The sequence below is a fragment of the Epinephelus fuscoguttatus genome, linkage group LG20, assembly GCF_011397635.1.
Source record: "Epinephelus fuscoguttatus linkage group LG20, E.fuscoguttatus.final_Chr_v1".
NCBI classification, from domain to species: Eukaryota; Metazoa; Chordata; class Actinopteri; order Perciformes; family Serranidae; genus Epinephelus; species Epinephelus fuscoguttatus.
This window is the reverse complement of record NC_064771.1, coordinates 30,234,333-30,256,803: the sequence shown is the minus strand read 5'-3', so window position 1 is coordinate 30,256,803 and position 22,471 is coordinate 30,234,333. Positions and strand designations below refer to the sequence as shown.

Below are 22,471 nucleotides of genomic sequence, written 5' to 3'. Positions count from 1 at the left end.
CTGAATGCACTTATTGTAAGTCGCTTCGGACAAAAGCGTCTGCCAAATGAATGTAACATCAAGTTAGCGAGGAGACGGAGACCGAGGGGGTCTTATTCAGCTTGTTTGGTGGACACATTAAGTGCTCTGTTATGGCAACTGTATGAATGTGTTTCATCATGCTGCTGCAGTTATCTCTGAGAGGCGCTCACACAAGTTTATATTTACGCTCCAAATATTTAGATAGCTCTTTGAACATAATGCTTAATGAATGTATTGGCTTTTCATCTGTAAAATGAAAACAGTTCTTTTCCATTCAGGGCCCATTGATTCCATGGTAACTCATCCTAAAAACAACCTGTGAGACGAACCTGCCCTTTGAGTGAACCGTGTGTTATCAAATGATTAGACCTAATGATTACAGTAAATATATTCATATAGCCAATGTTCTCTCAGAGCAAAGCTCACCATCAAACCAAAGCCTCTCGCTGTGTTCAGACAGGATTTCACATGTTTACTAAAAGCAACACAAAAGCAAACCTGCGTCGCTGCTCTCTGATGTGGAATCTTCTGCTGCTTGTTGTGCTGACTCACTCTGATTAGTACTTACAGTGAACACGACAGTCACACAGGTCTGTTTGTCACCCTCACACAAGACACCGCCACTGAAAAACAAAATGTTGGGGCGGAGGTGGGGGATGGTGTCACAGCTTCCTGTCACTCTGAACGCTTGTTCTTCTGGTTTGACTCATTTAACGTATCAAATGTGACACTGATTATTACTAAACAGTGTAATAGTGCTGGGAACAGCTGCCCCGAGACAAAAAGGAACCTGTGAATAAAGTCAGCAACATTTAGTGCTAGCTATAGTTAAGATAATAATCAGTACGGGGTTTCTACTCAGTATGGAATTTGATCTTAATAAGTTTCTTGTAGTATGGAGAAGGATTTGTGTTCCCCCTATTTTGTTCTCTAAAATATAACACTCAGAATATCTAAATATAAATTGATCAAAGAAGCATTTGGAGCAACCACCCAGACCCGCTAAAATGTTAACCACTGTGTGAGAGAGCTTGATGTCATTGAAAGCAAGGCTGCGACTGAACACGTACACCTGTCCAGAGCTGCCTCGACCCTTGTACGTTACAGCCAGCAAAACAGCCCCGCCCCAAATGCCTCATAAGTAAACCAAATCCAGACATGTGCAAAAAAGTTAAAATGAGGCAATATGTTTGAATTGCATATAAACATATACCAAATACCAATTATTGAGCTTGTCTAAATCTGTATGAGTTGTGCTGGGATGAAGTTATCAGAAAGGTAAACTGAAGCCCATAAACATCCCGAACACAGAACACAACTTTTATTTCAGCACTTGGCCCAGTATTTGGCATGTTCATGAAATAAGAGTCCCTCAGACTCTCCCCTAATCTCTCCCTCTGTTTACCCCCTCAGGTGCTCTGTTGATGGGCGGCTTCCTGTACAGCTGGCAGTTCCCCCACTTCAACGCCCTCAGCTGGAACTTAAGGGAAGACTACTCCCGCGGTGGCTACCGCATGATGTCCGTCACCCACCCCGGCATGTGCAAGCGTGTGGCCCTGCGCCACAGCGTGGGCTTGATCGGCCTCTCGACCATAGCGCCCGTGCTGGACGTCACCACCTGGACCTTCCCCGTCATCTCCCTACCCATCAACCTGTACATCAGCTACCTGGCCATCCGCTTCTACCACAAGGGTGACCGCAGCAGTGCCCGCAAGCTGTTCTTCTGCAGCCTGTGGCACCTGCCCATGCTGCTGCTGCTGCTGCTGCTCTGCAAGAAGCCTCGCAGAGACCGGGAGGAAGCAGCTCTACCTCCGGCGGCGTCACCACTCGCACCGCAAATCTAGCTCATGTCACAGACCTCTGAGAGCTTTATTTTACCTGAGACACTCCCTCGGTGTCTCCTTTAACCACTGCTTGAGTCGGACGTGTCTCTGTGACGGACACATTGTTTTATCTGTTTGAGTGAAGTCAGTTGTCGCTCACTGCGGATCAGGAAATGAGCTGGAAATGATTTGGATCAAAATAACTGATTTACAGAAAACACACTGCATTATGACATCAGGGTGTAATCATTTCACTATGTGTGTACTGTATATATTCTGTATTTATTTATATAGCAGCTCCTCTCCATGTTGTACATGACTGATGTTAATTATCCTGTACAGTGTAAATCGCTCCTATGGATCCACACAGGGATCACTGTCTGCAGATTACTGCATTGTACAAATGCACATTAGAAGAAGAACATATATATAAAGGACATGAGGACGTCTAGAAATGCACCCATCGCAGTTTTATTAGCCGATTCTGATTTTCTTCCTTTCTCAGAGCTGTGGCAGCGCACACAGACATGTTTAGACCTTTTCTTTAAAGCAACAGGAAACTTGAAATAGTGAAAAAGCTTTTATAATATCAAAGATGAGTGTCTCATCAAGCATCCACAGAAAGCTAAGTGAAAATAAAAGTTTACAACCTTGTTCGAAAGCTGCTCATTTAGCTGCTCAGACCATTTCTCAGGATTGTGGGGGCGTGACCAGATCACACTTGAATATCAGCTCCCCTTCAGCTCAACTAACGATACCACTTTAGATTCATTTAACCACTAGCGTTAAAACACGTTGCTGCCGCGGAATAAACCACCACATCTGTCAAAGAGCCCGACCTGGTGAGAAAGCTAACTAGCTAACAAGGTTAGACCACTCAAACTATACCTCACAGGAACAAATCTGCCTCCTCGAGGCTAGTGAAGGTGTGACCCACCCTACTGTCCCTCTGGTTGGCTAGTACTCGTTGCCTTCGTTGGTTGGATTGGCTCGGATTATGTTGAGAGTGTCAGGGTAAGCCAATCAGAGGCAGTAAGGCAGATAAGGACGCTATCCTTGAGATGCAAATTGCCTTCTGGAATATTGTGCTAACCGTTCTAGCATTTTCAGTCCACTTGCATGAAACGGTTAGCATTAGCTTTTCTATGTGACACTTCAAAGCTTAGTATCAAGCAGCCAGGGGCGTAGCACCAGATTCAGAGCCCTATGCATATGCAGATTACCTTTTCTGGGGAAAGGACTTGGCGGTGTACGTTGGTGCTTCAGCAGCAGTCACTCACTCGGCTCTTGCTGCGTTTAGAGACAAATCCTAGTGCAGGGGTGGACTCAACCATTCTGCGCCTTCAAGGGGTGAGAGGGGCCTCAAAGTGCTTCTACTAGTTGAGTCTTTCAACCATTTATTTAGCCAATTTTAGTTTAATTATGGGACTAATTACTTAGAATTAAAAAAAATGCAAACAAAACCAACGTTTTTGTGCCAGGCTTTTCAAGGGCCCCCCTTGAAAAATCAGTCCCCCCACTAGGACGCCCCTGTAGCTACCCTTGTAGTCTTTGAGTTACTTTCTACAAACATCTAATTAGCAGACTTGAGTAGACCACCCATATCTGTGTTCTAATGAATTATACCTCCCAGATGAAGAGGCTAAGTGTGTTAGCATCTTCCATCCACTTACATGCAACAATTAGCATTAGCTTTGCTTATCAGTGCAGTGATTCATACAGATTTGGGTGGTGTACTCCAGCCTGCTTGTTAGCTTAAAGGCCTTTGCGCACTGAGAAAAATAAATACGACCTCACGTTGTGTCAATCATGTTTGCACACTGTGTCCGAAACTTTCGTTCGACGTAAAAATTTTCGGAACAGGTTCGTTTTTCTGCGTTTTTCACATCCGTCAGAGCCTTTAGAGACGTTTGACTGAGAATCAGTGAAGAAAATGTGGCGGTGGGACACAGAATCATTTCATAACTCAGACTGCTTTCTTTCAGCAGGTTAGGTAGTAATATTCAGGATGATGAATTTGATGAGGAGGAGGAGGAGGATGTGGACCGCACACAGAATGTGGAGGATAGCTCCGCCCCTTCTTACAGCTATGGTACCAAATGAAAGGCAGGGATGGAGTGGTGACAGCCAGATAGGAAACTCCAGGAAGAAATACGTCTTCTTTTGTCAAGTATTGAGAATTTTCAGCAGATAGAGGAGGACGGAACAACAAAATGCATCCGAAGAAAACGGACTCAGTGTGCGAAGGCCTTTATAGTTGCTTTCAAACCATGTGCAGCTGCATGGGAATGATTTTAAACTTTTAAGAACGGGTTTCGGTGACTCTGACAAGAGTTCGTTTCTGTCTGTGTTGCTGTTTGCAGCATGAAACATCGCACGGCGCATGTTGGTAGATTTGATTGGTACAGGATCGGCTAGATCTGAGACGGTTGGTCGCCGATGAAGCTGATTCTGGTCGCCATCCGATTGATCGGTGCATCTCTACGACACCATGTCATGAAAAGATTTCTGTTTGTCAGTCAGTGTATAAAAATAGGATGAATACAGACTCTTGAAGCAGCTGTGACTCTGTTCATTGTTTGACTTTCACATGTTACTTGACAGTTAAAGCCTTGCTGTGTTTTGCTGCTCAGCGAACGCACCGATGGTTCCTCGTTCATTTTCATAATGGTTTAATTCAACACGGTTGGCCTGCACCAAAACGACGGGAGTATCTTCCCCCTGTACGAACCACAAGGGCGAATGTTCTCTAACAATAAACACGTCATGATTGTAACTCTGTCTCCTGTGTCATCATTTGGTTTCCACTTGAAGCTCCATCTAAAGTTGTGCCTGAGTGGCTGCGTACCTGACACACAGAGCACCGCCGCCCCTTGTTAGGTGGCGCTGACTCCATATAATATCTGGATTTAAGTTTCAATTATAGCCTTAGTGGATATGCTGCTTTAAGCACAAATCACCAAACCCTCCAATAAGCTCCATTTAGCAGGCCACCTCCGCACCTGTCAGTCAACATGTGCTCCCCTTCCGCCCTTTACCCCTAGTTTTGGTATTTGGTTACAATTCCATCACCGCGCTCGGGACAAAACAAGCGTCCCCTTCCCCTCGCCGCCGTCCTCCCTCCATAAAAGGAGGCTGTGGGATTTAGCCAAGGCCGGGAGACCTGAAACGGCTCGACATCCTCGTAAAGTGTCCAACCGGATACAGAGTTTCATATCAGAGGGTGAAAGGGGAGCGATGGAGCCAGCTGTTACAGTCGGGGGGGGACAACACACACACAACCTGTGTGGAGATTGAATGACAACCTCCAGGGCTCAGTGTGATGGTTTACAACATCCGCTCCGACAGAGGTGGAGCGGCGGTGCTGTCTTGTCCTATCAGCCAGGAGAACAGCTCCACTCTCTCTCTGTGAGTTTCTGGAGTTTTTCACTCTTGGTGTTACTTCAGCGTCTGATGGTGGAGCATATGAATTATATTTGGTATTCAGCGTCAGGCCGAGAGCTGAGCTTTCAACTGTTGCTTGATTTATTAATCCTCGACCTTCAGAGGCATTCCTCCTCAGAGAGAGATGTTCTGATGAAAGGTAAATTCATCTTTTCAAAGTTTCATTATTCAGAAAAGTTTTGCTTCAGATTTAGACTCAGGGAGTTTTAACTTTATGAACTTTACTTAAATTAACAAGTGGGGAGTTTTAAGGCCTTCAGCACTCAGGGAATGTTTGGCTCTGTAACTGTGCTTCAGTGTCTGAGCTGTGTGCACGTCGATGCATGTGCTGTTTTCAGATTCATCTGCTGAAGGAGGAACGTCTCTGTGTGGTCACAGTTTACAGCATATTCCTACAATACTTTGTGACATCACAGCTCATGTAAGAGCAAATCTGACGTACAACTTGTGGCCTTACACCAAACTACTTTTAATGGGAATTTAATGTGGCTGACAAATTACAAATGTTGGGTTGTAAGGTGTAAACTCAATCCATGCTGTGTTACGTGAGTCTTTTTCAAGCCTTAACAGTCCGACAAAATTATGTTTAATATTGTACGTTTTTAGTCTTAACTCATGCAAATACTGCAGCTCAATAATGCTAACATAGTCAACAACCAAACCAAGAAATCTTCATTTTTGTATCTGTTGTTCTCACATTCCCACAGTCTCCTCCCACGAAAATAGTTAAGCTATCCAACGAAAGGATGGTAGCAAGTGGAGGTGACAAAATTCAAAATGTAAATGTTATTTTTACAGATTATATTTAAGTCAAATCAACAAGAATGCTGTCGAACTGTCTGAAAGTGAGTTTGGCGTAATATTTTCCGCCAGTAGCAGGATGGGAAATAATGGTTAACTGTCCGTGAGGTCACTTTAAATCTGAGTTTACAGTGTGTATGCACGATCGTGATTTTGTGACATCACAGCTCACATGGGAGCAAATCATGGTGGCCTTACACCAAACTACTTTTAATGGGAATTAAATGTGGCCGACAAATTACATATGTCGAGTTAAAATTGTGAGAATTTATTAGAGTTGTGCCGTGCTCCCGTTATCTTAATCATTTGGTGTACAATGGTTTTAAAACTCAACTGGAGCCATCTCAATTCTGTCTCTCTCAATTCTTTTTCGAGCCTCGATAGTCCGACAAAATCATGTTTAATATTGTATGTTTTTAGTCTTGGCTCATTCAAATACTGAACCAACCAAACCAAGGAGTTTGGTGTAATATTTTCCACCAGGAGCAGGATGGGAAATAACCTGCTTTCAGATTAATCTGCTGAAGGAGGAAAATCTCTGTGTGGTCACTTTAAATCTGAGTTTACAGCGTTTGTGACATCACAGCTCACGTGGGAGCAAATCATGGTGGCCTTACACCAAACTACTTTTCATGGGACTTAAGCGTGGTTGAAAAAATTTCCAAATGTCAGAATAAAATCGTGAAATTTTGCTCGAGTCGAGCTGTGTTTCTGTGATCTTGATCATTTGGTTTTAGGTGGTCTTAAAAGTAAATCTGAGCTGTCTCAAGTTCAGTAACGGCAACATTGTCAACAACCAAGTCAAGAAATCTCAATTTTCGGGGCGTCAGTGGCTTAGTGGTAGAGCAGGTGCCCCATGTACAAGGCTGTTGCTGCAGCGGCCCAGGTTCAAGTCCAGCCTGTGGCCCTTTGCTGCATGTCATCCCCCTCTCTCTCCCCCTTTCACACTTAACTGTCCTGTCCATTAAAGGCAAAAAATATCTTTAAAAAAAAGAATCTCTATTTTCAAATTGTTCTCCTCACATTCCCCCCGTCTACTCTCACGAAAATAACGCATCTTACCAGTGGAGGTGACAGACTTCAAAATGTAAAGTTTATCTTTATAGATTAAATTACTGCTGTCAATATGTGACACCTTTTATTTTGGTTTGTCGTAAAAATCTTAAATCTGAGTTCATAGCATGTACGTACAATCATAATTTTGTGACATCACAGCTAGTAGGAGCAAATCTGACGTACATCTTGTGGCCTTACATCAAACTAGTTTTCATGAGAATATAATGTGGCAGACAAATTCTAAATGTTGGAATAAAATCGGGAAAATTTCCTACAGTCGTGCTGTGTTTCCGTGATCTCAATCATTTGGTGTGAGGTGGTCGTAAAACTCAATCAGAGCTGTCTTAAATAAGTTTTTTTCTAGTTTTTATCGTTGACAAAATCATGTTTAATATTATAAGTTTCTAGAAGTTCAGTGACGTGAACACTGTCAACAACCAAGCCAAGAAATTTTTATGAAACCTGTTCACCTCGCTCCCCTACAGTCTCCTCCAACTAATATGGTGCAGCTGACTAGCTGAGGTGACAAAATCCAAAATGTAAAGTTTGTACGCAACTGCAGTTTGTCTTCATAGATTACATTAATGCTGAATCAACAAGAATGCTGTCGACATGTGACGCCTGTTATCTTGTGTTTCTAGAGTTTTGTGGGTTTTTTGGACACATAAGGAATTGATAATATGTCATACTTCTTAAAGGGAGTTTGGCGTAATATTTTCAACCAGGAGCAGGACGGGAAATAATGGTAAAGTTTCTGTTTGGTCACGTTAAATCTGAGTTTACTGCGTGCATGTTTGATTGTGGTTTTGTGACATCACAGCTTATGTGGGAGCAAATCACAGTGGCCTTACACCAAACTACTGTTCATGGGAATTTAACGTGACAAATGTCAAAATAAAATTGTGAAATTTTTGCTTGAGTCGTGCTGTGTTTCCGTGATCTCGATTATTTGTTGTGAGGTGGTCTTAAAACTCGATCCGAGCTGTCTCAAGTCAGTCTTTTTTGAACCTTGATGGTCTGACAAAATCATGTTTAATACTCAGACGTGTTGTTTAAATAATCAGACATGTTGTCATGATCTGAACCAGTGGCTGTATCCTTGTATTCTTCCTGTGTGTTCGGGCTTATGTGGTTTGGTTTGATGGTGATGTCACTATCTTGCTAGTTGTCCTTCTGCTGTGCTTTCATGTGTGTGTTTGTGTCTCTGTACTTTGGTCTATGTTGTGTTTTATGTTGTACTTTTCAATAGTATGTTCTTAATGTTTTTGGTGATACGGTGATGTCGTTGTTTTATTTACAATGCTTATGTCTTGTTGCTTTGCTCATGTGCCTTGCTATGTGCTTATGTGCCCTTCAATCCACTTTAATTTGTATTTCTGTGCTTTTGTATATTGTTATTTTAATGTCTTTATCTTACGTACACATAAACCATCAACCTGTCAGGGTCTGCAGATGAAAATCAGCCGTCCTTTATACATGAAATAAATATAAACATAGACATAACAGTGAAAGTTTTTAGTTTAAGCTCATGCAAATACTGAAGTTCAATGATGTGAACATGAACAACAACCAAACCGAGCAAGCAGCACTTATTTTAGTGAGAAATCCTCATGTTTGAAACTGTTCGTTTCACATTCACACACTCTCCTATCATGAAAATAGTGCAAGTGGAAGTGACAAAATCCACAATGTTAAGTTTATATTTATAGTTTATATTAATGCCGAATCAACAAGAATGCTGTCGACATGTGGCACTTTTTATCTTGTGTTTCTAGATTTTGTGTTTTCTTTTACATGTAAGGAATTGTGAAAATGTCATATTTCTTAAAGGGAGTTTGGTGTCATATTTTCCAACAGCAGCAGGATGGGAAATAATCTGAAAGTAAATCTAGCTGTAGTGTTACGAACAGTGACCCAGTCTTTGCAAAATCTAAACTCTGACATTGTCTTCAGACATGAGGAGGTGTCAGACTCTTTTTAAAGTCTTTTCGAAGTCTTTAGTGTATGAATCATGTGGAAACTTGAACCTTCCAGAGCACATAAACTGAGAATTGGCTTTTCCAGTGAAGTCGGAGACAGCTTGTGTCCAGTAATTAAACTTCTGAAATAAGATATATCTGCATATTCACAGATTATTGGCTCTCCAGTGAAGGAAATGTAAATGTAATGGTGAGAGTTTTTTTCAGGGATAAACATCAGACACTGATTATTATTCAAAGCATGTATACTGTGTCTTTAAAGATGTCTGGAGGGGTTTGGACATCTCTGCATCCCTCTTACTCCTGTAAATCCAAGAAAAACTTCAGAAAGTCTATTATTATTTCATAAGCCGACAATATTTCACACTCCTCTCTCTTCTTTCACACACAAACATGGAGGCTTCTCTCCTTCCCATCGCTGATATCATTAAATCATTCATGTTATTTGAGTGTGAGTCTGAGCTTTCTTGCCAGAGTCAACAAAACTGAAGAGCAAAATATGCATCTGTAAACAGGAGAGAGTCCCCAAACAGCAATCTGCAGTCCGCCCCGGTGCTGCAGCTTCAGAGTTTGGTTACTGTGCTGCGAGTCCATGAAATCTCAGGATGACGGATGACCTCTGGCCTCTCTGCAAAGCTGCAGAATAAGAACCCAAAGAGCTGCAATGACCTCAAAGCAACACTTAGACTCAAACTATACATGTGAAACTCTCCCTGTGAGTCCCTGTTGGAATATTAGTGATAACTAGAATAGTTTTCAGTGCGTTAAACTCGCGCGCAACAGGTCTTTTTCATGCGCAAAACACTCATTAAAAGGACGAAACCCCTTTTAAAAATTTATAATTTCCACATGACATTTAGCTGCAGTTTCCTTCACACTATATCAACATTTGGTGTTATTAAAATGACCCAGGCCGATATTTCGGCGTGACTTCGGCTCCACAAACTGCAGCCAAAACTACAAAATAAAAGCCTGTTCACATACAGTTAAAGACACATGTAAGTAGAAGCTGCAGCCGCACATTTAATCCATGTGTTCGTTTTAAAACATAAAAACCAGCCTGTCAGTGGGTCTGTGTCATAACGCGGCTGAAGGTCCCGGGGTTTAAATTACAGATCTGTTTTGACTCATCTCCTCTTCACATGAAAAATACTCGCTGCAACTTTCTTTCTCCTCCTCCTCCTCCTCCTCCTCCTTTTTCTTCTCCTCTCTGTAAATTAACTGCATATTCCCAAATACTGGGCTCCTTTTATCATTATTCCACTCAGAGCTGGGCTCTTCAAGTGCTCCCAGATATTTATAAATGTTAACAGTGTGTAGCCTGACTGAATTGTGTCCAGAGAGAAACTAATTATAAGGGGTTTCGATTCATTTCGCTCCCATACAGTATGTAGGGCAGAGATTTTCATGACTGTGCAGACTCTCTGTGCTGTGATGAGGGTCATATCTCTCCAAGTTAGAATACTTTTAAAGAAGAAGAAATAAAAAACTGTAATTAATTGGCTTTTTCTGCGAAGTTGCTGCCTACTGAAAAGACTTTTTGAGTGTGGATGGAGGCCTGTGTGTCAGGAATATGGCAATAATAAAACAACAAAGCCACTTATTTATAATATAATATAAAAAAGTAGATTCGCTGACTATAGGCGCTCTGAATGTGGCTGAACGAGTTTGCAGTACTGCTGTGTTTTAGCCGTGCGGAATATTAATGCGTAAAAACGCGCCGGAGACGTAAAAAAAGTTAAAAATCAACCGCTTAAAAATGGAGCCAGCTTGAATCAGCTCTGGGTTAACTTCACTGAACACAACAGGTTGTTTTAACTGTGCGTCAAAGTCATTCATGGGTTATATACCCAAATTAAATATAGTTATTTTGATCATAATGACTTCAGAACTGTCACAAATGTCTTATTTGTGCGTAACAATGTGCACACAAAGGACACACGTGAACATGTTAGTTAATAATCTGTAACAGGATGGGCCCAAAAACTTATTTTAAAAGACTGAAAGTCACAAACTAGCTGTGTGAACCTGTGTCGGTCATTCACGTGTGATTTAATCACCCAAAATGTGAATTTACATTTGGTTTCTTTTGCAATATGTGGACTCAGTGAGCGCATCTGGATGGGGACCTTTATGGTGTCTTGACTATGTTGAATTTAGGTGCCAAGATCCCTCTTCCGTGTGTGTGTGTGTGTTGTGTATGAGTGTGTGTGTGTGTGTGTTTGTTTTTGGGTAGAGATTTTTGCTAGTGTGTGTATGTTCATGTTGAAACACATTATCATGAATAAAAATGATATTAAATAGAAAACAATCAGTAACAAATGCTGACATGTGAGTTTAAAAAGACGCTTTGCAACCATAACATATTTCAGCTGTTGTTAATAACTCAACATTAATATGAAAAAATAAAAAAATAAATAAAACTGGGTCAGAACGAGCCAATTTTGTGTTTTTGCTACACTGACCCAGTTTCTATTATGAATAAAGACATAATTAATTAATAAACATGTAAAGCGAAAAAAGTTTTATTTAAAAAAAAAAAGTTCTGTTGCCATAAATGTTACTAAATTAAATGTTATTAATATTAAAATTGCAATATCCGTCCAGATAAATAAAGTTTTATTTTATGTAATCTCATTATTGCCGTAATAATTATAATTATAATAATTATAATAATTTCTCCAGTCGTTATTTCTCCAAACTAACAATTACAAAATGCTCAAACTTAAATAGCAGTAATTATATATTTTATTATATATCACTAAAACTATGTCATTTTTAATTAATGATCTTTGAATTTAATGTTTAGTTGAATATTATAAGAGCGTGACTGACAATTAGAGACCTCAGCATTACTTTTCAATCACTGTCTCATTTCATAAAGTGTGTTCAGATTTAAAAATGTCTGATTTAAATGTTGGTTTTATTTTTCCTGACGTTTTCCCTTTCTCTCCAGCTCCTGATGGAAATGATTTGAAGTTTATTTTATTTACTGTGCCATAAAAACTCGGTAAACATGTCAGAATAAATCTGTAAAGTCAAATAAACTTATTTGAGCAGCATGTCTGCATACATGAGAAACTTAATTGCCTTCTCTGCCCAATAAAGAAACTTTTCCAAACTCTCTGTGCAGCGTCCCGCACACACGCGCTCCGTCTCCATACCGAGGCTCCCACGGCCGACCCCGCCCGCGCCCCCCTCACATTGGCCCGCTCCTATCAACACACGGCTGCATATTTACCTCCCGTGCACCCATTGGCTGCTGCCGCCGTCTATCTCCCGCGTGCCTCTCTATAAGGTCTCGTGCTCCGGCAGCAGTTTTCCCAAACCTGAGATGAGCCTGGAGCAGCACCGCGGTGCGCCTGACGCAGCTCGACTGTCTCTCACACTGTCGCCACAACTATGATCACACACTCCTGCACGCCTCCTCATTCCTGGATCTACCACTCTCTGCGGGCTTGTTTGCATTAGTTTGTTTTTGTTTGTGACTTTAATTTATTTTATTTTTATTTGTAGTTCCAGGTGAGCATGTGCGTAATTTTGCGAGGATTGCCGAGGTGCCACCGGGAGTGAGTCTGTCGGGCAATATGCGCCACTGGGATATGATTGTCACCCGAAAGGCTTATGGAATATAGCCTGGTTTGTCCCAACCTGCACGCGCTCTGGTCCAGCCCCGTGAAGAAGAAACTAATCCTGCTCAGCATCATGTTTTTAATCTGGGTATACATGCTGTACTCCTGCGTGGGCTACTGCTCCACCATGCCAAGTTTGGTGGTGGACGGTTACCGGGGCAAGGAGAGCGGTCCGGCGGTGGGCAAGAGGACAGAGACCAGCAGCAGCTCCAGCAGCAGGACGGACCTGGTGTCCAGACTGCTGTCCAAACCGCAGCCCTGGGAGGATATAGAGAGCGACTACGAGGAGCCGTCCATCAGGACCGCCGCGTCCAGAGACCTGCTCAATAACGAGCTGGAGACGGACCGAGCCGAGGAGTGGGACGAGATGCGGGGCGAGCAGCTGCAGCAGAGAGCCCCGGAGCCCAGCGCCATGTCCAGCTTCTCCAACGGCTCCGGGAGCAAGAAGCTGCCGCAGGCGATCATCATCGGGGTGAAGAAAGGAGGCACCCGGGCTCTGCTGGAGTTTCTCCGGGTGCATCCGGACATCAGAGCCGTGGGAGCGGAGCCGCACTTCTTCGACCGCAACTATGAGAACGGGCTGGAGTGGTACAGGTAAATAAACTGCTTTTATTTACTGCATATTTATCACAATTTAACGCGCAAAAAACAAAAGTGAGCATTTTAGATGATTTTATTCCTCCATAAATTATCTTTACAGAGCTACTGGCGCAAAACACCTCACCTGATATCCATCTGTGAGCCAAAACTGAGACTCAAATATTTATTTTATTGAATTTATTCTGCTGTTTCATCGCTACAGATAATTTAAACGTGTATTTATTAACCCCACAGTAACATTAACGCCACACTCAGACTGCTGAGAGGCTGTTAACTCCAAATTACTCTAACAAACGCAGCAATTACACCTCATTAAAGCGCCAAATTTATATATTTATTTTTGCATAATTATCCATTGCATTTAAAGTTTATTACAAACTGAACCCATTAAGCTAAATTAAAACTTTAGTTGCTTTGTGTCCATTTAGACGTCAGGCTGCCGCTCATGCGTCATTACGCGTCATTAATCTAATGTATTAATTATAAGGTTTGATTGCAGATTTGTTTTATGGCTTGTGTGGGGTATATTTTATAAGTGTTGACTTTGTGTGACATTCTGAGGCAGCTCGGACGGGATCACAGTGAGTGAGTGTTTCTGCGATGTGCAGTGATCTCTATTGGACACAGTGCAACACTGCAGCTGCGCGGGGATGCGTCTGCGGGCGTTTCTGTTTAGTTTAAATGTGGAATAAGTTGGTTTTTAAAATGTTTTCTTGCAATTATGGTGCGATTTTATAAGTTGGATGAGATTTAAGTGGAGCAGGGGTTGGCTGTGTGGCAAAGCTGCGCTGATTTAATGTGTGTGTGTGTGTTGTTGTGTGAGCGCAAAATGTGACCCCACACACATTTACAGGCGACTTTATCACAATGCGTTATTGATACAAGGCTCCATTTGCACAAATCTGACTGATCCTAATGTGACAAGATCCAAAGAAACGCTCCAGACTTTCTAGATTATTTTTGCTAATTGAACAAGAGTGTTTAGTCCTGCAGGATGTTGAGCCTAATGGCGTTAACAGACCTAAAAGCGTTTATATTATTCTGCCCATTCTCATGTGAATGAGCTCCTCAGGCCTGATGGCCCACGTTGCAAGAAAAAAGGAGGATCTGCAAGACAAAGTGAGGATCCTTCTCAGGACAAAACATCCTAACTAACATTATCCTTTTCATTTACATCACAAAGCGTCCACATAACGAGCGTCCACACCTCCTGCCTGTCATTAAAACAATTAATAACCACCACTTTTATTAGTTTGTTTTACAGCAATCATTTAATCTGAATAATTCAAATTAGACTTGTGTTTATTTAATCCACATTTAAAAAGTAATAAATCGTCAATGGACAAATTAATCTATTGATTCATGGGGTTAGGAGATGGCACTTGAATTAAAACATTTTTGCAGCATAAAAAAATTGTTTCATTTTAGTGTTTTTAGTTAATTGACAACTTACTTTAAGAAGTTGGTGAAAACATTTTTTAAATTTTTTTGAGTTGGCTAGATTTAAAATAAATAATAGTTTGACCACTTAATATCAACGCAACTTTTGGATAAATATGAAGTTGTTTTTTTCAAGTTGGTTGTTCTGAACTAATTAAGTTTGTCGGATTGAGTTGGAGCTACTTAAAAAGACACATGCAAACTGTTACCTTAAATTTGTAAAGTTGAACCAGTGGACTTTTATAATATCAGGTGTTTTAGCTGAAGTTAAAAACTAAAATCTGACAATTTGATTTTAAAGAAAGCTTTTGGATTTGCTGCCCTGAATGAGCGGCTCTTAGCCTGCACGTTAAATATGCAGGACCTCGAAGGGGCCCCTGCAGTGTCCGACATCATGAGAAAAAAAAAAAAGAAAAGAAAAAGAAGAGCCGACTGAGGCAAAGTTGGCAGCATTCAGAATAAAGACACTTTATTTGTGCGCTTTCCTTTTGATAGAAACAGACATTTCACCGCAGCTCTTTTCGGTTGGAGTTTGTCGAGGGGGAGGCTGTTATTCAACTTCCACCTACAGGATTTCAAAGTTTCCTGGTGGAGGGGATGGTGGTGGAAAAGTGCTGTCTGCTGTAGTTTCTCATAGGCCGTGAAATCTAATACTTTTTAAGTGAAGAAGAAGTCATGACTCAAGGTTTTCTTGTTGGAGGTGGAATGGAAGCTGCATTTCGTTTTTTAGTGACTTTTTCTTTTATGGTTCGGTGCCAAAAAATAACCTCATGTGCTCGAGCTCAGTCAGAGGAACACAGAGAAGCAAGGGCGGAGGTTTGGTTTCAACATTTGGGGACACAGATATGAGAGAGGGCGGTTTGTTGGGGAGATTTTTAAGGATTAAACACTTAATTGTCTGCATTCTGGTGAATTTTAAAGCACCAATTTGTGCTTTTTTTGCATCAATTTAATGGTTTTTAATTTGTGAAAGTTCTCTGATACTTGACGCCTTGTCCCTGCTGAAATCTGCACCTACTCAGATTGTACTTTCTCACTGAAGACAAAACTTTGTGATTCAAGGCTCCGAGCAGTGCCACACAGAAATCCATTAACTCCTATAGATGTGCTCTCAGGCTGTGTTTCAGAGCTGCCTTGACACACTTTTACTGCAGTAAAAAAATGTATGTTTCAGTGAAACAGCTGGTGTAAGCAGTCCCTGTAGTGGAGGAGGAAAAAGTTTAGTGGCTCTACTTCTCGGGCGAGGATGCACCAAGAAAGTAAAGTCGTACTTCATTCATTGCTGAGTGCATAAAGTTTCCCATCAGGAGCAGACACAGGAGAGAATAACGCAGGAATGTTCCAGACAGAGGCGAAATTATTGCGTGGCATTGAAATATACGCTGTGGGAATATGATCTGATCATGGCGAGGGTCATTTACAGAGGCGGTTATAGATGGTTGTGTGTGTGTGTGTGTGTGTGAGTTGAGCAATTCACCTCTGCTTGTTTGCTCATTTGCACAATCTCCTCACCATCCACTGTTGTAACAGCTTGCACCATCTTCGCCTCCCACCAGCGGATGCACAGTCAGAGTGAATGGAGGTGGAGATAATAACGAGTCTCACTGAGGATTCCTGATGACAGTTTTTTATTTGTGCCAAAGACAAACACATGATTCATGCCTTTGACCGAGGGGTCCTTGTAGCAGGAGGTACACATTTTCACAGTGAGGTCATGCATGAAGTGGCCCCGAGGAACACACACACACACACACACACACACACACACACTCACACACACAGACACGGAGTGAGAGTCAGAGCTCAGCAGGCCTGTGTGACCAAGTGTGAACAGGAATTCATTATTTCACATTTTCTATTTGCACCTGTTCAGTGAAAGTCGGCCGGCGTTATCTGATAGCGATAACCTATCTGCAGCACATACGTTAATGAAACTCAATGAGTTAATTCCTGAAAAGATTAATAAGCCATACACAGTACATAACAGAGCTCAGGGTCATCAGCGTGAGTGCGTTATCTTGTGTGCATTTGTGATGTAATTCATGGCATTAAAAGTCAGTGTTTGCACTTTTTAAAACAGGAGAACATAAAGCGACATAGGGGATAAAAGGCAGGAGACAAACCACAAAATATAAACTCAGAAAATAAAGTTATATTTTTAAAAGAAGCACGATGAAGAAACTCTTTTTATTTTATTTATTTAGTTTTGTTGATATTCTGGCAAAATTACATAGACCTCTTGTTCTGAAACTTTTCGACCAACCTTAACAAAAGTCATGTACAGCAGGAGTCACAACTTTGCAAACAACATATAAAAAAAATAAAACAAAGTCCGGTCCAGAGGGGCCGACTGTGTCCCAGACTGGTTGCCATATCTTGACAAATCCCTCGGCACTGTCATGAAGGGTGTAGGTTCTCCAGAGGGAGTATTCTCCATATACCAGTCATCCAGTGCAGGCTTGTCCTTAAAATCCAGAATTTAGGAATAGTCTTTCGTGCTATCTATGAGAGTATTCCAGTCAGTGAAGTGTTGTGGTTGTTGTTTGCACTTAAGAGTCTGAGGTGTAGTTTTCATTGGGGACTCTTTTCAAAATCCTGTTTGTGTCCCCCCCACAACCATAAAAATCATGCTTACTGTAATATGCTACGGTTTGACCGGCCGTCAGATTCTGCCTGATTTTTTTTTTTTTTTAAATCAAGAATCACAAGTGTCCCCACCACAGTCTTCAAGATCTGGTGAGTGTGGAAGATCGGGCCGAATTCATGCACTGTAAACAAATCATCTAATAGTATTAAATACATTTCAGTTATCGTGTTCAGTACTTTTTTCCTCTGTCAATCCACTTTATTGGACATACTGTAAAACTTCAATTAAAAGCCTGGGCTATTATTTGCTATTTGGGACAGGCCTTTAATTAAGTTCATACAAAACTGTTGCTCAGCAAAGATCTGGAAATACTATTAAATTATTTGTTTAAACCAGTATGAATATTACTTGTTTGAAAACTGGGCTTCAGATTATATATGAATTATAAATCATTCATTTGATTTAGCTTTAACTTTATCCTGTTAAAACAATCCTCACAACTTGGATTCATTTTTATGAAAAATCTTTTTGATTCTTTTGATATGAAGACCCACGCAGACTGAAGGAATATGAATAACTTACAGCGTAATCAAGGGATGGACACATAATTTGAGGTAGCCAACAACCTGGTTTTATACATCTGAAGAACTGCTTGGCAACCAGACCAGGCCTCTAATTGAGACAGGCCTTTATTTGTCAAAATGTGTAGCTACACCGGGCTGGTAAAAGAGACTGGGCTTTTAATTTAATTTTTACGGTAAATTTTATAGATTGGAATGGCACAGTTTCTTTATCAGTATAGTTTAATTGAGTTAATACGGATGTCTGGTGTAAATATCATGTAAATAGCTGCGTTAGAAAATTATTTAATTAAAAAAATTGACATCTTGAGTAGTAACTTCCTGGCTGTATGTTGAAAAGGGTTTGCAAATCATTGTTTTCCGTTTTTATGTGAACTTTACACAGTGTCCCCAACTGCTTTTGGAATTGGGGTTGTTGTACTATTCCTGCAGAATTTAGCACATTGACCAACTTAATTATTTCCCAGATTTTGATTTGTCTTCCGTAACTCCAAATCATATCCTATCAAAGTCAAATAATCTTTTGAAATACAGGACTTTTTTTTTTAAATGTGCAGTGATTTTGCTTCTTTGACACTTTGTGGGAGGCTGCATCAAAGTTAAGAACCAAAAACCTCCAAAGCACCATCACCTTTAGTCATAGTTTAGCTTCTGTATGTAAGGTTGTCTTATTAGATACTCTGTATTTACAGTTTGTCTGCTTTCAGCAGACTCCTGCACTCTTTGCTGGCTGCTCCACTTCTCTTAAACGAGACATATTTTATTTACTCTTAACTCTTGTTGACTGCGGCCCTCATCTCGCCCTGTCAGTCTGTGGTGCACGTCGCTCTCTTCATATTCCATTTAGCCCTATTGGCTATGAAGGGGCTTTGATATGTAATTACTGCGCTGTGGTTTTGCTGTCGTGTCGCGGGCTCTGGTCTTAGCTCGCTGTCAGGGCCAGGCACTGTTGACATTGTTGCTCCTCCCTCAGAATGGCTTTAGCATTAAAGAAGGAGCTGGGAGCATGTTGGGGAGGGCGTATACATGCAGGCTGTGGCCGTATGGGTGGTGTGAGTGTGTGTGTGTGATTGTGAGGATTAGTTTTGCAGTTTCTGGGATGTATCATGTGTCGATCTCTGATATTTTTAAGGTTAGTTGTGAATTCTAGCTGTTGTGTTCTAACTTGGAGCCTACACACTGAGCTATATAATCGTCAGTGCTTGTGTGATGTGTTTTGTGATCAAAGGTTAGGCTTCAGTCACTGTCGAGAGACTGGTGGGACTGAACCGGCGCCATCCCCGAGCAGGATGTCAACCTTTGTATCTAGTCTGTGATAAAACACTGTGGAGGTAAACAGACTTACAAAGCAGCGTCAGTAAAAGCTACTTATAGTGCCACACAAAAAAGGACAAGCTGTGCATTGTTGAAAGGGAGGCACCCTAAAAAAAAAAATCAGCTATCAGTCTTACTTGCGGAAGTCTGTTTGAAAGGCGCTATCTAAAGGCCTGTCCACCCCCACTGGTAGCCGCTGAGCCGGAGTCAGACTGCAGCTCCCGGCCATGTCAGGGACAGTTCTGGATGGGTGCACGTCCTTTTATCTGCTCACCACAGGGGTGCTCCTATTTCCACGTAGGTGACCTGTCCGCTCTCTGTTGCCACTGACCTCGCCCTGCTTCCTTCCTTTCTCCCAAAGAGGCCACCTGGTTCTATAGATCCCCAGTGAAGGGCATCAAATCATTCACAAAAACACCTCGTGCTGATGTTTGCATACATGGGATGTTGTGTTAGAAAGGTGTTGTTAGAGGCTCAGCTGTGAAGCCACAAATAATTTTCATCTGCAGCCACAAAAGAATCTCAGACAGCGTGCACAAATGTCAGCATGGCATGGCTCCTCTGGGATCACCAGTATTGATTGGTCAGGCCTGATTGGAGGTAATGTGTGGAGATGGGTTAAGGGCCTTTGGCTGGGGTCAGACCCTCGGCTGCTTGCTGTCAGGGTCTGTGTGTTGACCATCTGCAGGGCTACAGAAAGCTGCTGGAACCTACAAGCCCCACTGGGGATTTTATGGCTGTTCCTTGCAGAATACAATAGTACAGCAGCACGGATGGATCACTGAACGGGCCTGCTGGGCGCAGACCCAAGGGTCCCCCGGGCTTCACCTGCAAAATGTCACTCAAAATTAACACGTACTGACCAGGGAGAGGATAAAAATGACCACAAAGACATGCAAAGGAACTGCAAAGAGACAGAAAATGACTACAGAACCGGGCAAAACAACTACAAGGAGTACAGAGAGACTAAATACAACAACAAGGAGATACAAAAAGACACAAAATGACTACAAAGAGACACAAACAACCACAAGAAGACACATTATGACCTCAAATACACACAAAATGACTACAAAGAGACAAAAACTAACCATAAGGAGACACAAAATGACTGTAAAGAGATACAAATGACTATAAGGATACACAACACAACCACAAAGAGACGCAAAACAACCACAAGAAGACACAAAATGACTACAAAGTGACACAGAACAACCACAAGGAGACACGAAATCACCAAAAATGACACCCAATCACCTCAATGAGACACAAAATGACCACAAGGAGACACAAAATACCTACAAAGAGACACAAAATAACTACAAAGAGACACAAAACGACCACAAGGAGACACAAAATAACTACAAAGAGACACAAAATAACTATGAAGAGACACAAAATGACCACAAAGAGACACAAAATGACTACAAAGAGACACAGAACGACCACAAGGAGACACAAAATAACTACAAAGAGACACAAAATGACTACAAAGAGACACAAAAAGACCACAAGGAGACACAAAATGACTACAAAGAGACACAAAACAACCACAAGGAGACACAAAATAACTACAAAGAGACACAAAATGACCACAAGGAGACACAAAATGACTACAAAGGGACACAAAACAACTACAAAGAGACACAAAACGACCACAAGGAGACACAAAATGACTACAAAGAGACACAAAATAACCTCAGAGTGACACAAAAAGATGCATAATGACCCAAAACCAGCACAAAGTCTGTGTGTGTTGCTCCAGTGTAGAAGAGGTGGTGGGGCCCAGTGTGTATCTGTGCCCAGGGATCTATTGTTTCATAATCCGCCGCTGTATGGCAGCACACTAAGCTCCTGAGTTGTGTAAATTAGGATGGTTTTGAAACTGCATTTGACAGAATCAATGAGTGCTGAAACTTGAAGTGGCTCTAACCCAGTTCCAGTCCCACAGAGGACAAAGATGAATTCAGATGATTAGATACTCTGGCGCTCTGATTGCTTCCTGATTCCTGGAACTCCATGGCTCCTCCGGGACCGAGCGCCCGGCCAGCCAGCCAACCGTACAGCTGACAGCAGGTTCACATCCTGCGCTCAAATCCTCAGCCGCAGCGGCCAACATAAAAACAAGCAGTTTGAAACGGTGCCTTCCTGTTGGCTAAACTTCCACCTTGTGTTCCCAAATGAGTGGATTATTTGTTAACAGCACCCTGTTTCCCTCTCAGCACCTCCCCCAAACATCATCCTCAATCCCTCCCCTGCTTCTCTCCGTTCCCCAGCTGTGCACTTGCTCGGCTGCTGTGTAAGAATAGTGTCATGCTCAGTTCGTCCAGTCCTGGGCGGGGCTCGCTGCAGGCCTCGCTGACCACGAGAGGCTGTCTCTCAGAGAGGCCTTTGGTCAGTGTGGAGGGACGGAGGCCCTCTCTTCTCCCCGCTGCCTAAGCTGGCATGGCTCACCCGAAAATGGAGAGTGACCGAGGGGTGGAGAAACAGAGAAAAGGCAGCTTTCACCCCCAAATTACAAGCGGTTAATTGTGAAAGGGGAGACCTGTGGAGAGGGGAGTGGCAGTGCTGAGCTGTGGTGACCTCCTGAGGGTGTCCACTGAGCACACCAGTGAGGACAATATGGAGACAGGAACCTCCTGCTGGAGCTGAGGATGAAGGGACAGAGCCTGAGAGGAACTTGCTGTCAAACACTCACACACTCCTGAATTTATATGCTTGATGCAAACAGAGAAACACACTCATTTTAAAGAAAGAGTGTGTAAGTTTTAGGGGGATTTAGTGGCTTCTAGCAGTGAGGATTGTAGCTTGCAACCAGCTGAAACTTCTTCTTCTTGGTTAGAATTCCTTCAGTTCATTGTTCAGGCCGCTTCGACACTGTCACATATCGACGTGAAAGGTACCCTGGATGCATTGGTTGTTCTGCTTGTTACATGTATTGTCTTCTTTCAAAATATACTTCTGTTTTTACAGGAAATCTGTCATTTACATACAGTCTCTTTCAAACTAAAAGCACTACGTCGGTACAACACACCGCGAATTGATGGGTTTTTTTTTCCTCCAACAACTAGCGCACATGGTTGGGAAACAGGGTTTGGCTAGCCCTGCACCTGCTAATGTGTGCTCACCTTCTAACTCTGATAACTTAAGATCCACACGTCCAGGAGGTTTTTACCAGGAGCTGAATTATTTG

The 22,471-nt window shown here is 42.0% G+C and overlaps 2 protein-coding genes across 2 annotated transcripts in view; both read left to right on the top strand.

The window, feature by feature from the left end:
• LOC125880567 (protoheme IX farnesyltransferase, mitochondrial) overlaps window positions 1–4,620 on the top strand; it is a 50,803-nt gene extending 46,183 nt beyond the window's left edge. The window contains exon 7 of the mRNA XM_049563146.1: window positions 1,435–4,620. Coding sequence (XP_049419103.1) covers window positions 1,435–1,865 — 431 coding nt within the window. The 3' untranslated portion in view covers window positions 1,866–4,620. The remainder of the gene's footprint in view (window positions 1–1,434) is intronic.
• A 7,841-nt stretch (window positions 4,621–12,461) lies between these two features.
• hs3st3b1b (heparan sulfate (glucosamine) 3-O-sulfotransferase 3B1b) overlaps window positions 12,462–22,471 on the top strand; it is a 32,280-nt gene continuing 22,270 nt past the window's right edge. The window contains exon 1 of the mRNA XM_049563147.1: window positions 12,462–13,350. Within this exon, the coding sequence (XP_049419104.1) occupies window positions 12,749–13,350 (602 nt within the window). The 5' untranslated portion in view covers window positions 12,462–12,748. The remainder of the gene's footprint in view (window positions 13,351–22,471) is intronic.